At 32.2% G+C, this 14806-nt stretch overlaps 1 protein-coding gene across 3 annotated transcripts in view; it reads right to left on the bottom strand.

The window, feature by feature from the left end:
* CSMD3 (CUB and Sushi multiple domains 3) overlaps nucleotides 1–14806 on the bottom strand; it is a 1246722-nt gene that overhangs the window by 170976 nt on the left and 1060940 nt on the right. For 2 of the 3 annotated variants that reach the window (XM_066265798.1, XM_066265799.1), the window contains 3 exons: nucleotides 12974–13087; nucleotides 12373–12468; nucleotides 10611–10814 (listed from right to left, as the gene is read on the bottom strand). In XM_066265798.1, the coding sequence (XP_066121895.1) occupies nucleotides 10611–10814; nucleotides 12373–12468; nucleotides 12974–13087 (414 nt within the window). The remainder of the gene's footprint in view (nucleotides 1–10610; nucleotides 10815–12372; nucleotides 12469–12973; nucleotides 13088–14806) is intronic. The other variant, XM_066265800.1, reaches the window with a different exon arrangement.

Here is a 14806-nt window from a genome sequence, read left to right as displayed (position 1 = left end):
TATGTTCCTTAAACTCTCTATAATTCAGCTACCTTGTTTGTGAAGTAGTAATACAATTGTTTCCCAAGGCCTTTTGTGAAAAATATGATACTAGAATGTACATTTAAAAAACCTTAGCATATTACTTAGAAAACAGAAATAATTAAATAAATCATATATTCTTTTACAACTATTATTATTTTAGGTACCAATGACACTGTTATCCTTGGGCATTTGTCTGGCTATAGTAGCAAAATAGCTAGACATATCTCATAATTTTTTAAAACATTAATAGTACAATATTTTGCCACTTCAAAAGCCAAAGGCAAAAGCCTAGGATAATTACTCAGAAGAGTGCTGCAACTACTTTTTATAGTGTGATATTTTTAGAGAAAGTCATTTTGTTATATTTTCTTATAAATCTTATTGGGTTATACACAAATTTATGTTATATTGGTCCGAAAGAATTTTATTCTATAAATGCTCTTCCTCTCCATATTCACTGTCACTATCTTACCTCATGATTTTTCTAGGTTCCTACATTAATCGCATCAATAGACTTCCCTGTGGTTAGTATATTTTCCATGTAATATAGTATCCATATTACTATTAATTCTTTTTAAAATAAAAATTTGATTATGTTGCTTCACTGATGAAAGTCCTTTAAAAAATCTCCTCATTGCCTTAATTACATAGATAAATATAGTTAATTATTAGTCTTTAATTGTATCTCCAGGCTTGTAAGTACCAATAATTTCCCAATAGTTTATCATCACAATTCTTCATCTCAATCCAGCCTACTAAACTGATACATCTCTTAATGCTGGGATTTGCCAGTCCTGCTCTCACCTAGCCTACCCTTCATGGACATCCAATGTTAACATTACCTCTCTAATCTTTCATTTACTCCATTGTGTGTTAAGTGCTTCATAATATTCCATTGTTCACCAAGTGCTTTTCTGTACAGCTCTATCATAGCTTAGGTCACACTATGTTTTCATATTCTGTATGTGAGCCTCTTCCAATAGACTGAAGCTTGGGAGGATGAAATAATGAACCTTGTGTCTGGAACTCTGTTCACTGTAGCACCAAAACAGGAACTCTTCTACCCTATGTATTCTAGGGTTTTTTTCCTGGCTGCTCTAGTGACAAGCTATCCTCCCTTCTTCACTTTCCACTTTCTCCTCCACTCCACTTCATTGGTTTTTGTCTTTTTCAATAAATTAAAATTACTATGTCCAAGTCACCAGAAAATTCTTGTGATGTGATTTTGCATTTTACTTAATCTATGAGTAATTATCTACCACTATTGATCATTCGGTGCACAGTAAGCCTTTCTTTGCTTGGTCCTCAGAAAAGCACACTCTCATGCTGATTTCTATGCCACTGGCTACAGTCTTTTTTTTTTCCTTTAGCTCAATATCTGCTTTAAATGTTGTAATACTCTGTGACTTGATCCTAGGCCACCTTCTCTTTCTAACTACTGCCCCTCAAGGATAGCTTCTATTTTTATTTTGTCTATATATTATAAATACTAAATGTTTATTTCTAGCCATAACTTCCTCACAGAATTCTGCAATAATATATAATATGCCCAATAAATATCTCAACAATTAATATGGCAAAAAAATTAATTTTGAAATTCTCTCCCATCCATATTATTCTCCATCTCAGTAAGTGTTACCATCATTCATCGAGTTTTTAGGCCAAAACAATAGGTCTCAATTTTACTTTCTTACATTCAAGTTTACACTTACATCCATATATATATACATTTAATCTATCAGTAACCTGTGTCAACTCTATCTTCAAAATATATCTCAAAGGTTACAATTTCTCATCACTGACTTTGACCTTCCTTTCTAAATAACCATTGCCTTTCCTCTTCACTACTGCAATAGACTTCTAATTAATCTTAATGCTTCTACTCCACCTCTCCTTACACTGGCCACTGCTACTTTTTGGAAACTAAGATCACCGTACTCCCTAGCTCAATAGATTCCCACACTACTTATGATAGGGAGAAATCAAGAGTTAAAATGTTAGCTTTAGTAATAGTAGATTTTGGTATAATTAATAGGCTTAATGATTAATGCAACAAAAAGCTTTGTTCCAGAAACTGTGATCCTTAAAAGGGCCTACATGATGTCAGGAAGGCTGTAAGTTTTGCTTGCAGACCCCTCTGTGCCCCAGGGGTCTGCAAGCAAAACTTTATGCTCCAGAGACAGAGCCCTTGGATTCCAAAACACCTTACCTACACTTTTTCCCCTTATGAAAAGGTTGGCTTGAGATGGGATGTTAAGATGGTTTATGTACATAACCCCCTCCTTCTCAGATCTCCAGCTATCTGAATAAAGCGCCTATAGAGATTCAATCCCTTTCTCCATTTATCTGGCTAAGTGGTGACAGGCAGCTTAAAGACTGATATTTCTCGTGTCACTTAGAAAAAATTCAAAATCCCCACAGACTTTAAGGCTCCATGACTTAGCCTTTGCTCTGCCTTTCCAGCCACTTCTCCAGTCAGTCACGCCACCATTCACTCTGTTCCAGATGCCTAGCGTTCTTTCTGTGGCTTGAGCAGATCAAACTGTCTCTCCCCCATACAGTCTATACATTGGCTCATCTCCCAAGCTTTTATAGAACCCCTTCATTTGTCAATATTAAATAAGATAATGCTTACTAGTGTTCTTTATACAAATGATCATAATTGCTATTTATTATTATATTTAACAACTTTTTCCTGGATGACTGGATGGATGAATAAATGAATCAATAAATGAGTTCAGATCCTATATAGATTTCTTTATCTATATCTTTCCCACTAAGGAAAGATGATGTTTGGTGTTGTCATAGAGCCAATACAAATAAAGCAGCTGATTAAAGTCTCTTTGCCTAAGGCTAGTAAGTGGCAGGTTCAGGGACTTTTCAAAATATACCTTTCACTACATAAGTACTTATGCCTAAGGTCAAATATTGTGAGAGCTATTAGTGGCTGCAGGCGGTTATTTGAATCACAAAGTCTCAGAGGGAGTAGAGCCTGAGGTTTTATGAAACAAAAAGTTTTAAGAAATTTGAAGTATAACAAGGTCAAATTTGGAAAATCAAAACTCAATCTTTAGAATATTTTTCAATTTTACATTTGTTCCAAGTCCAATGTTCTTATTAAAATATGACTGTAATTTACCTAGGAATGGCTTAATATAACAGATTTTATAAGATTTTTAAATTTTGTTTACATATTGGTTTTTAAATTTGTGTATCCCTTAACTTAGTATATGACCATTTTAACTATAAGCACAGTTTACATTTCATGTCTAATGGGGCTGCTTCCCAGTACACCATTCAATTCCAGTATATCAGTTTATGCAAAATTACTGAACATTTTATTGTGTTTTACTATGAGAGAAAAAATATGAAAGTGTTGACAGCAGTAATAAGAACTGTGAAACTGAAAACAGTTCAGTTGAGATGGAAATCATTAGGCATGTCCAAAGCTGTTTTCATTTCAATAGGATGCTCAGTTGGCTTAAACTGTTAATTGAATGAACATTCATTGAACAGTAAAGGCAGAGAAAATATGGTCATTATGTATAAAATCCTGATAATAAGTTGTCAAAGATTGTATCTATACAATAAAGTATAGATAGAGAATTTTTTTTCTCTCAGAATAAAAATATCCATAAAACATATAAATCTATTGTTGTGTTTTACCTATGTTTCTCTCCTGGGGATTCTTAGGAAAGTGTGAAACTTCAGATGGTTTGTAAAGGTCTAAGCAAGCAAAGTGAGCAAGAACATCACATTGTGGTAAAAGACTGAAATTAAAACGCCTGGGCCCTAGACACTGAAGAAGTTGAAGGTCAACAAAAATTAAGAAAATAAGAGTTTTTTGCTAAAATCCAATTACTGAGCCATTGTTTACTGAACACTTATTATGTGCTCAGATCCTCTCTCAGTTGAGCATAAAAATAACATGGTGGCAGGAGAGAGGAGATCAGGAGAGATTAAGAAACTCTTAAAAAACTATATAATATGGAGGGTAGTTGCTGTAAAAGAAAAGCAGGGTAAGGATATAGAGAACAAATGAAGGATGGATGGCAGAAAATTATTTTAGATAGGGCATTCAAGGAAAATGATCAGGTAGAGATTTAATGACATGATATAATAAATTCATAAGCAACCTAAGAGATGCACGTACCAAGGGAAGGAAATAGAAAGTTGAAAGGTCTTGAGGAAGTCAGTGTTTCATCCATTAGCAGATGTTGAAATAAAAACTAATTAAAGGTAATGTTTTCATATCAATCTAAGATGGCACTACACTTGATTCATATTTGAATCTTGAACACATAAGCCTTTTCTTTTTTAAAAATATTTTAAAACAATGATTTTTATTCAAAGCATTTGAAGCTAAAATATATATTGTTAAAAAATAGAACTGCAAAGTATATTTTCATTTATGCAAAAATAAGAGGTTGGTCAAAACGATCAGACCAAAGTTGAGCCATCATCCAGTGGTCATTTAGAATCATCACCTTTCTTTTCTTGTCTCACATAGATCTCATATGTCCCCCTCTCATGTATACAATTTTCTGGATTTATACTTGTTCTATAGGATGAACAGTATTTTTTTTTTAAATGGCAACTCAGCCACCATCTTTCTTTTCTTTTTTTTTTTAATTTATTCATTTTTGAGAGGAGAGGGAGAGACAGAGAGAGAGAGAGAGAGAGAGAGAGAGAGAGAGAGGAGAGAGGAGAGACGGAGAGAGAGAGAAGGGGGAGGAGCTGGAAGCATCAACTCCCATATGTGCCTTGACCAGGCAAGCCTAGGGTTTTGAACCAGCGACCTCAGCATTTCCAGGTCGACGCTTTATCCACTGCGCCACCACAGGTCAGGCCTAAACAGTATTTTTTAAGTGGTATAAGGTAATATGTCCTTTACATGTGATCTTGGCATAAACAGAAGTCATCTGATACAATTTCTATCTCTAGGTATGTATTTTTAAACCAATGTAAAATAAAAGGTAGTCTGTTCTATGTATAAAGACTGTCTGTGGATGCAGTGTCAAGTTTCAAAAAAATACTAGAGACTTACAAAAAGATGGCTTTTTGAGAGAGAAATTGTAATGGCTCCTAAGCACATCATCATTTGCCTTTAAAGTAGAAACTGTAGCTGATAGCATTTACTTCTGACTTTAAATAGCAGATATAGAATTGCACAGTCTTTCTTGACTGGGAGGAGTACCTGCCCTTGCTGAGGTGAATTCATTTTTGTATGCCATGATCTTCCTTTTATTTACATGAAATTTTAGCTCTGATGGCAAAAACACTGGAATTCACAAACTGACACGTTTGACATACCAAAAGCTTTATAATAATCATACAGAATAGTTTTCTTCTACTTTATACAGGAATGATTTATGTTTATAGTTGAGAGTTCTTATTCTTGATTCTCCAATTCCCCAAATATCCTTTTTTCTTTTTCATTTCTTCTTCATAAAATATTCTTTTATTTTTTTTCTCCCTCTTTTCTTTAATATCAGCTCCCTTTTATTTCCTTTCCAACCTTGTCTCATCATCATACTTTTGTGGACAAAAAAATTTCCTTGGCCAATGCAATGTTTGAATTTTTTAGAGTTAGAAAACACAGAGTGCAAACCATGGATAAATATATTTTCAAGGCCAATTAGAATTTTAGTCATTATTATTTTAGCTTTATTTTTATTTGCTACCCCTGCAAATCTTGAAAACAAACCAAATCATGAATACATGCCTATTGTTTTAAATCTCTCCTCTTTAATTATTTGTTCTTAAATTCATCAATTACTGGAAAGAAATTGTAGACTCTAAATAGCATATTCTAATAAATAATTATTATAATTCTAAGAAAATTGTCATGTTTCCAAAGACTTTCTTAAACATTTTAAGGAAAATGTTGTATCCAAGGAACTCTAAATTATTAGATTTGGGAAGAATGACAGGAGAACATGATTTAGCCTTTTTCAAGATGCAAATTCTTCTGTGAAAGATTAATTTCACATATAATAACATAAAAATGTTATTAAATAAACCTATCATCAAATAAAAATCAATAATATCAAACCCTTTATCAACATTGCATATAAAGCTTACATTCTAGACCCAATGCCTTTAGAATCTCAAGATTCTTTGGTAGAAGATTTGGCAACAACAGAAACAACTTATTTAGAATACTACCATCTTCCAAGGCTTTAAATATATATATATATATATATTTGGAAGGGGGAGGGGAGAACTAGGCATGGGGATGTGGGAGTGGGGGCTGAGACTCCACACAGGGTAGGGGCAAGGAATTAAGGTCTCACACTTGGGGAGGAGAGCAGCAGGAAGAGGAGGTCTAAATAATTTAATGGTCACAATAAACTTAAAAGAAAGTTATCTTATTCTTCCATTTTTTCAATATGGGAATCAAGAACCAGAGACTATATAAATTTCCCAGGATCATGTAATAACTCACCATCCTTAGCTTTTTTTTTTTTTTTTTTTTTTTACAGAGACAGAGAGAGAGTCAGAGAGAGGGTAGTCAGACAGGAATGGAGAGATAAGAAGCATGAGTCAGTCATTAGTTTTTTGTTGCGCGTTGTGACACCTTAGTTGTTCATTGATTGCTTTCTCATATGTGCCTTGACCATGGGCCTTCAGCAGACCGAGTAACCCCTTGCTTGAGACAGCAACCTTGGGTCCAAGCTGACTCACCACCCTTTAGCACTATGATCAAAGCTTGAAGTGTTATCCAAAACTTAATTAACACTTATGCTGAGAACCTACTACAGTTCCAAGTATTAGGATTTTATTTGGTTTTACATGTTTCTTTACAACTTTTCCCCATTAATTAAGACATTAACATAAGTATGCAAACAAGTGGTAGGCATGTATGTCCAAGGTTCAATTCCCAGTCAGGGCACACATGAGAGGTGATCATCTGCTTCTCTACCCCTCCCTCTCCTCCTTCTTTCTCTTTTTCTCTCTCTCTTTCCCTCCTGCAGCTATGGCTCGATTAGAGCAAGTTGGCCCTGGGTGCTGAGGATGGCTCATGGCCTCTCTTCAGGTGCTAAAAATAACTCAGTTGCCAGCATGGCCCCAGATGGGCAGATCATCAGCCCCAGACAGTGGTCACTGGGTAGATCCCCATGGAGATACATGTGAGACCGTGAGAGTCTGTCTATCTCCCCTCTTCTCACTTGAAAAAGAAAACAAAAAAGGAATTCATAGAATTACATTCCAATATTTTTTATATGTAGGTACTTTAACACTCTAACTGGAGAAATAGATGGATTATTTTTAATTTAGATTTTTTATTTATTCATTTTAGAGAGGAGTAGGGGGAGGAACAGGAAGCATCAAATCTCATATGTGCCTTGATTAGGCAAGCCCTGAGTTTTGAACCAGCAAACTCAGTGTTCCAGGTTGATGCTTTATCCACTGCACCACCATAGTGGGATTTTTTTCAATTATATTTAAAGATTAATTTATCTAGTCTGTTAGTTTCTATATCCCATCATATTAATCTATTTTTATAATAATTAATTACCTTGAAGGAATTTTTATTACATATATGTAACTAAGTGAAAACAATTACTTCTATTATGTATTATTACCTTTTATTATACAACCTTGATATTTTATATCAAAACCTACATAAATAAACTACTAGTGACACAGACATTATGTAAATAATTACTGGGAAATGTGAGGCAGAAATAGTGATTGATTTCTTATGTTTATGGAGAAATATTTTAAAAGCCATTGTGAGGCTGAAGAGATTTATTATTATTATATGTTTCTCTTCAATTATTAAACTGATTTAACACAATGTAATTTTGATTTATGCATATTGCATGACTAATTTTATCAAGGACATATAAGACTATTTCTTTCAGCTCATGGTTCCTTAGTTTAGGATAATTTATTACTATTTCATAAGAATGTGCAGTCAACATGTATTGAGGCTCAGACAGAGAAGCTTTATCTCTTCTGTCTTTGTCTGAGAGTATAAAGGTATGCAAAGAAGAAGAGCTGTTTGTTCCATTAACTGTCACTCTATGCTAGGTACAAAATAGGAGGGACATCAAGTCCAAATGATTTATTCTCCTTTACTTGTTGATTGTCAAAAAATGTATTTTAATAGGTAAAAATTCTACATTATAAAAATGGTGTAGAAATCTAATTATAAATTTAACAAAACTAGCATATAAGTCAAAACATAAAGCAATCCCTTATCATTGAGGTTTGGAGTCAGAAAATAAGTTTCAAATTCGGTCCCTACTTCACCTCTTACCATAGATAGGTTATGTCACTCTAAAAATAACTGTTTTACTTCTCTAAGACTCAGTTTATTCATCTGTAAATTCTGAGAGTTACTTTTCCACCAGTTTGCTCTCAGGATTACATTAAATGTGTATTTAAATTATCCAACATGAATGGAACGTGACAAACAGAAAGCATTAAGTAAATGATAACCATATCAGAATTTGGGGTTATTTAGCTAAAAGATGAGTAAGTTGAACAGTTATTTACAGTTTTAAATTATTTTTGTAGGTAATTTTCAAAAAAGAAAGACTAATAAAATAATAATTGACATCCCATTTATTGTAGTGGACAGAACTAAAATATCTGTAGTAAGAAAAATATCCTATAAAATATGGTAGATATATCGGTTTTGGGGAGTGGTGATATGTGATATCAAGTTCCTAGAGAGATCAAGTGACTATTCATCTTACTTTTTCTTTACAATGGAGTTGGTTTATACCATTTTCCTAGCACAATTATTAATAATGTCCTGATTTGAATGGTAAAAATATATTCTATTGAGTTGGAGCAGAAATGTCATATGCAAATTATGTTTTATGACTGCATATCAACAGATTTTATCTTTACCCCTTCCTAAGTAGAAATTAGTATACCTTCCATATTATTTCACAATTTAAAAATATATTTTATTTATTTATTTACTTATTTTACAGAGACAGAGAGAGAGTCAGAGAGAGGGATAGATAGGGACAGACAGACAGGAACAGAGAGAGATGAGAAGCTTCAATCATCAGTTTTTCATTGTGGCACTTTAGTTGTTCATTGATTCTTTTCTCATATGTGCCTTGACCCTGGACCTTCAGCAGACCCAGTAACCCCTTGCTTGAGCCAGCGACCTTGGGTTCAAGCTGGTGAGTTTGCTCAAACCAGATGAGCCGCACTCAAGCTGGTGACCTCGGGGTCTCGAACCTGGGTCCTTCTGCATCCCAGTTCAACGCTTTATCCACTGCATCCGCCTGGTCAGGCTAAAAATATATTTTATTTTAATGAACTATGAACTAATATGTTAAATCTGTGTAAATATGGTAAAATGTGTTTTGAAAGTTAAGACTAAAAATTACTGATATATGTAACTTCTTTGCAGGTATGGTAAGATGTATCATTAAAAATAAATTTTATAAATTAAAAACATATATGTTATATGTGTGCATATGCACAGTCAGGTCTTCTCCATAAAAAGTGGAAAACTCAGATTAAAATAAAAATAAAATTTTGCTTATTTTTTTGTTTTCTAAACATCTTCCTTTTATTTTCTAAATCACATACCAATGAAACTTTAATGATAAAGAACACATTAGAAGTGTTTGTTAATTTTAGATTAAGATTTACCACTCTTCTATTAATATAATAGCATGTACTGATAATTAAAAAAAGAAAACTTCCAGAAATGCTCTTGAGACAGAGAAGAAAGCAACTTCCTAACTGTCTATATTTTACACATTTATAAAATTTTATAAAAACTAAGTCTCCATAACAATCCTGAAATACTATATGATTCTAAATTATTTTTTTATTATTTAGAAAATATTTGTCTGTCTCATGTAACTCAGCAGGGCAAAAAAACCATGAATTATTATATATTATATTAATCAATTTAAATTGGATATAGTATTGCAAAAATAAACCTTGAAACAATAAGATTTTGGGCTAACCCTGTATTGGTAAAAAACTGGGGAAATTGTTTATTTTATATTTCTAAAAATATTTATAACTAATAATAGAGGGGAAAAACACATTTATTCACTAATGCCTATTTTCTAATTCTTTTTTCTTTTTTTTTTTTTTTGTATTTTTCTGAAGCTGGAAACGGGGAGAGACAGTCAGACAGACTCCCACATGCTATTTTCTAATTCTTTTGATGCCAAAGTAAAATATGTCCCAAAATTTCAGCTCAGTGATCCTTTAAAGACATGCAAATTCTTTACATGTTGACATAGAAATATTTACATAGACTTTTTAAAATAAAAATATTTATTTCAATAATTCATTAATAAGAGCATTTAAATTCTGTTATTAGAAATATGATGTATATTTCATCTATATAAGTCAATGAGTGAGGAAACATTCCAGCTAATAAACACAAAATATTTTTCATAGATAGCAGCATACCTCAACTGCATCATATATCCACTCTAATTTACTTATGTAGGTACATTATAACTAATAAAGTAATTAAAATTAATGTACAACTACTGGATTTGATACAGAAACACTGAAAGATGCAAGATAACTAATTTTTATATAAAGTATGTATAATCACAAAGCATACAAATTTGCATACTCACCAATACAGGTCGGTAAAGAATCATTCCATTGGGCTAAAGAATTGGGTACTGTGTCACACCTAATTGCAATCGATCCATGGAGAATATATCCTGGATTACATTCAAAAAGAACCAAAGAACCGACTGCAAATTCATTGCCAATCCTTCTTCCAAATCTTGGTTCAGGCACAGAACTGCACTGTGTGGAACTTGTTCTAGGAACAGCTGCATACAAACAATTATTGATTTCAACTTCATACTTGGTAGAGAAATACAGATTTCAAAATGTAACTATTTAAAAAGTTTTCAAAGAAATCACTTCTCATCAAAATTTCCATTAAAAATTTCAATTCATTTCTAAAAGTTTTAAAATTAATACAAAATAAATTATAATTAAAATGGGTATTGTCATCAATATTTTTTAGTTAAAAACATATTGCTTTGATCTTTTAAACATCAACTAAATATTTTTTCAATTTTTATTTTATCAAACTCTCACTAATATTACAAAGTACTTTGAGTTATGGATTTCAATTTAAAGGATAATAATTGAATGATATATTTTTTTCTTTTTAAACTGGGATTCTGAGTTCAAAAAATATGTGCCAAATTATATGAGGTAATGTTACAATTTTTTCAATAGTTGTTCCTTATAAACATTGTTTTGAAAAAGCAAATGTAAAACCTTTTAAATTTCATAGCATATTTACAAACTTAGTTGTTCAAAACATGTTATAGACGAAGACTTGAACTACAGTCAGGCTAAGTAGTCAGACAGATTAACAACAATAGATGTTTATCTTTTAATAATCATACAATATCAACTTTGAAGTTGCATTTAGAATTACGGTTATGTCTTTTACTTGTGACTCTTTTTGGTTTAATAAAATAGAATGATAACAGGATGTTTTTTCTTTTTAAAACACATACAGATGGATTAAAGAGTTTGACAACAGCCCAAAAAATGATATGATGAATTCCAAATTCATTGATTCTTATTATGTGACATAAATAACTGTAACTTAATTTTAATAGTGCCTTTTAAAAATTCATAATACCTCACATTGTTTACAGAGATAATTCTATGGATAATGAAACAATATAATAGTATAACCAGTCTTATAAATGGAATATAAGGGCTCAATAAAAATATCAAATCACAAATGATTATAAATTTCTTAGAAAGTTCAAAATACATTTAAGAATACTACATGATTGTATGTAACTAAAACAAAATATTTTAAATGAAATCTCAATTTAGTTTAATGATAATGTGGAATACTGTCTATAAGAGGAGAGAAAAATCGTGTAAAACAATGTTCAATTGCACAAAAATATATAATAGCCATGAAGAACATTTGAATTTTCTTGAGAGAATGAGAAACTAAAATTTTAGAATGGAGTAATGATTTCCTTGGCATGTCTAAGTACATCAGCACAAAATTTTGTACAGTTCAATTTAGAGTCTAAACTATGATAAAATAGAGTATGTCCAAAGTAAAGAATTGTCAGTTAAAAATAAATGTTTTAAAAACAATATGTTGGAAGAAAGGAAAGTCAAACAATTAACTTGATAATGACGCTGAAAGCAATAGGTATTTTTTGACTTTGGTCAAGGGAATAGTGCTTTAGTGATGGGGAAGGAACAGGGCAAAACTGTTAAAATGAAAACAACTTTTATCTCTCCTATACAATGATGAGAATCTGATCATTCAATAACTCTGAACACAGATGGCAACTCATATCATTCCTTAGTGTGTTTCTAGGCTACCGGGTCACTTACCTTGATAAACAAAGTGAAATCCCTTAGCTGTTATTGGTCCAACTGAAGTAAATCGAATTGTGATCTGATTACCTGAACTCAGTGGAAGTGATTCTCCTACTCAACAAAACAAACACTAAGATATCATAAATAGTTTCATTCAGTAAACCTAACACATTACATTAATTTACACTGTCATCTGAAAATGTGAATCTATGTTCTATCAAATTACTATATTCTACCACTACAATATATTTTCTTTGGGTTGAGCTAAAATTGCAACTTTTGTACTGTCAGGCTTTAATTACATTGTAATACTTATTGCTTCATTATTTAAAGAATCTTTAAATATTTTATATTACATTAAACACCATAGACTCAGTGACTAAATATTGTATTCACTCGATTACAATTCTAGCAAATAGTTGGTTATATTTTTTTCAAGCATTTGATTTACTATTGTGTTTCTACTCTTTTTTTTTTGGTTTAAATAATGAGTAATTCTATTTTCAGTTTACTTTATCTCTAGTATGGATGATATAAATCTCAACTTTCACTACAATATCAATCAAAGGCAGTCTTTAATCAATAACTGATGCATGGCAGTTCTATTAAAGGATACCTGAATGGGATCCTGAGAGGGAAGATAACAGAGCAGATTGCTGAGTTGGCCCATCATACACCTCAACAACATCGTGGAGTGATGTCTGGAAAAATACAAACTGGCCAAACACCACTGATCAACAGGAACCAGGAGAAGCAAACAAATCACCAACCATCCAAAAACAAAAACAGAAAAACAAAAAACAAAATAGAAAGAGGAGGAGAGAGAGAACAAAGGATTACAACATAATACTCATCTTTTTTTCCTACCTCTAAAAAAAGGATAGGTGCCAATTGGTTGACATGCCTGACACGTGTATTTCAGGTCATAAAAGTAATGACCGTGGCCTAAACACAGTAAAATTTTAAGAAGACTATTTTTAAAAAATTAATGAAATGGATAGAACATTTAATTTAGATCACAAATCATAAGGTTGGTGATTAATGCTTTAAAATGACTGCTTTTTTTTTTTTTTTTTCCATTGGTGGTTTGGGTCTTCTCACTTTGTGACTCTCCTTTCTTTTTCTAATATTCTTCTCCTCTTTGATATGAGATTGATAGTTTTAATTTGGGGAAATTTTTTTATTGATTTTTTTTCTTTATTTTTCCTTTTTAAAATTTTTTCTTAAGTGAGAAGTTGGGGGGTAGAGAGATAGACTCCAGCATGTGCCCCAACCAGAATATACCCTGCAAGCCGACTAGGGAGCAATGCCCTGCCCATCTCGGGCATTGCTCCATTTCTCCACAACTGAGCTATTTTAGCACCTGAGGCAAGGCCATCGAGCCATCCTCAGCACCTGGGACCAACTTGTTCCAACCAAGCCATCGCTATAGGAGGTAAAGAGATAGAGAAGGGAAGGGAGGGGGGTGGAGAAGCAGACAGTTGCTTCTCCTGTGTGCCCTGATGGAGAATCAAACCCAGGACATCCACATGCCAGGCCAACGCTCTACCACTGAGCCAACTGGCCAGGGCTAGATTGATTTTAAAATCCTGTCCCATCATGAATAATCATTTCACTGAAAAAATATCAGCAACTTACTTTCAGGTACAGTGTTTAAATCACATTTTAAGTTAAAAGTGATTTCTAAACATTTATTTTTAATCTCTGTCCAAGTAAAGAAAAAGTAGTATTTACAATTCCTCGGCAATTGAGATATTATGAAATTTTATGAAGTGACTGCTTTTTCATGGTAAGTACAGATCTGAAGTACTTAGCAAGGGAGTTTTATAATTGCCTTTTTTTTTATTCCATTTTATACTTTTTCTTAAATTGTGTACTAAATTTCTTTGCAGAAACTACCCAAACTTTAAATTAAAAGACCCTGTTCCAGAACAGAGATCACCCTGTGTTAAAAAAAGGAAATTAATAATAAAAATTATTATTAAAACATTTGTTAGATAAAAAAATATTGTGGGGGTTTAAAAGCATGATTTTTTAAAGATTAATAATGTAAAAGCAAGGTAGCTTGTATAAATTCAAAATCACATTACTGTAATTAAACTGTGTATCTTAAAAGTTCTTCATATTTTACATTTTAAATCAAGGTTATGAACTCTCTTTGATGGTTCTATGAAGACATCATTCATAACATGCTGACGCTTGCATATGAACACATACACAGATACTGTATACAAAGCTGTACTTATATTATTGGCCTGCTAAAAAAATAAGCTGGTAATCTCAGTCCAGTTCTTTGTGGGGTAAAAGATGATGGAGATGCTTTGAACAATTCCTGAACATCGAAATGCTAATTTTATAAATAATCCTCCTTAAAACATATTCTAGAAGTCATGAAAGCAAATTTACTACATTTCTCTTAAATCATATATATGTAGTCAATTATTTTAAT

This window comes from Saccopteryx bilineata, chromosome 3 (genome assembly GCF_036850765.1).
Source record: "Saccopteryx bilineata isolate mSacBil1 chromosome 3, mSacBil1_pri_phased_curated, whole genome shotgun sequence".
Lineage (NCBI taxonomy): Eukaryota > Metazoa > Chordata > Mammalia > Chiroptera > Emballonuridae > Saccopteryx > Saccopteryx bilineata.
This window is presented reverse-complemented; position numbering and strand designations above follow the sequence as displayed.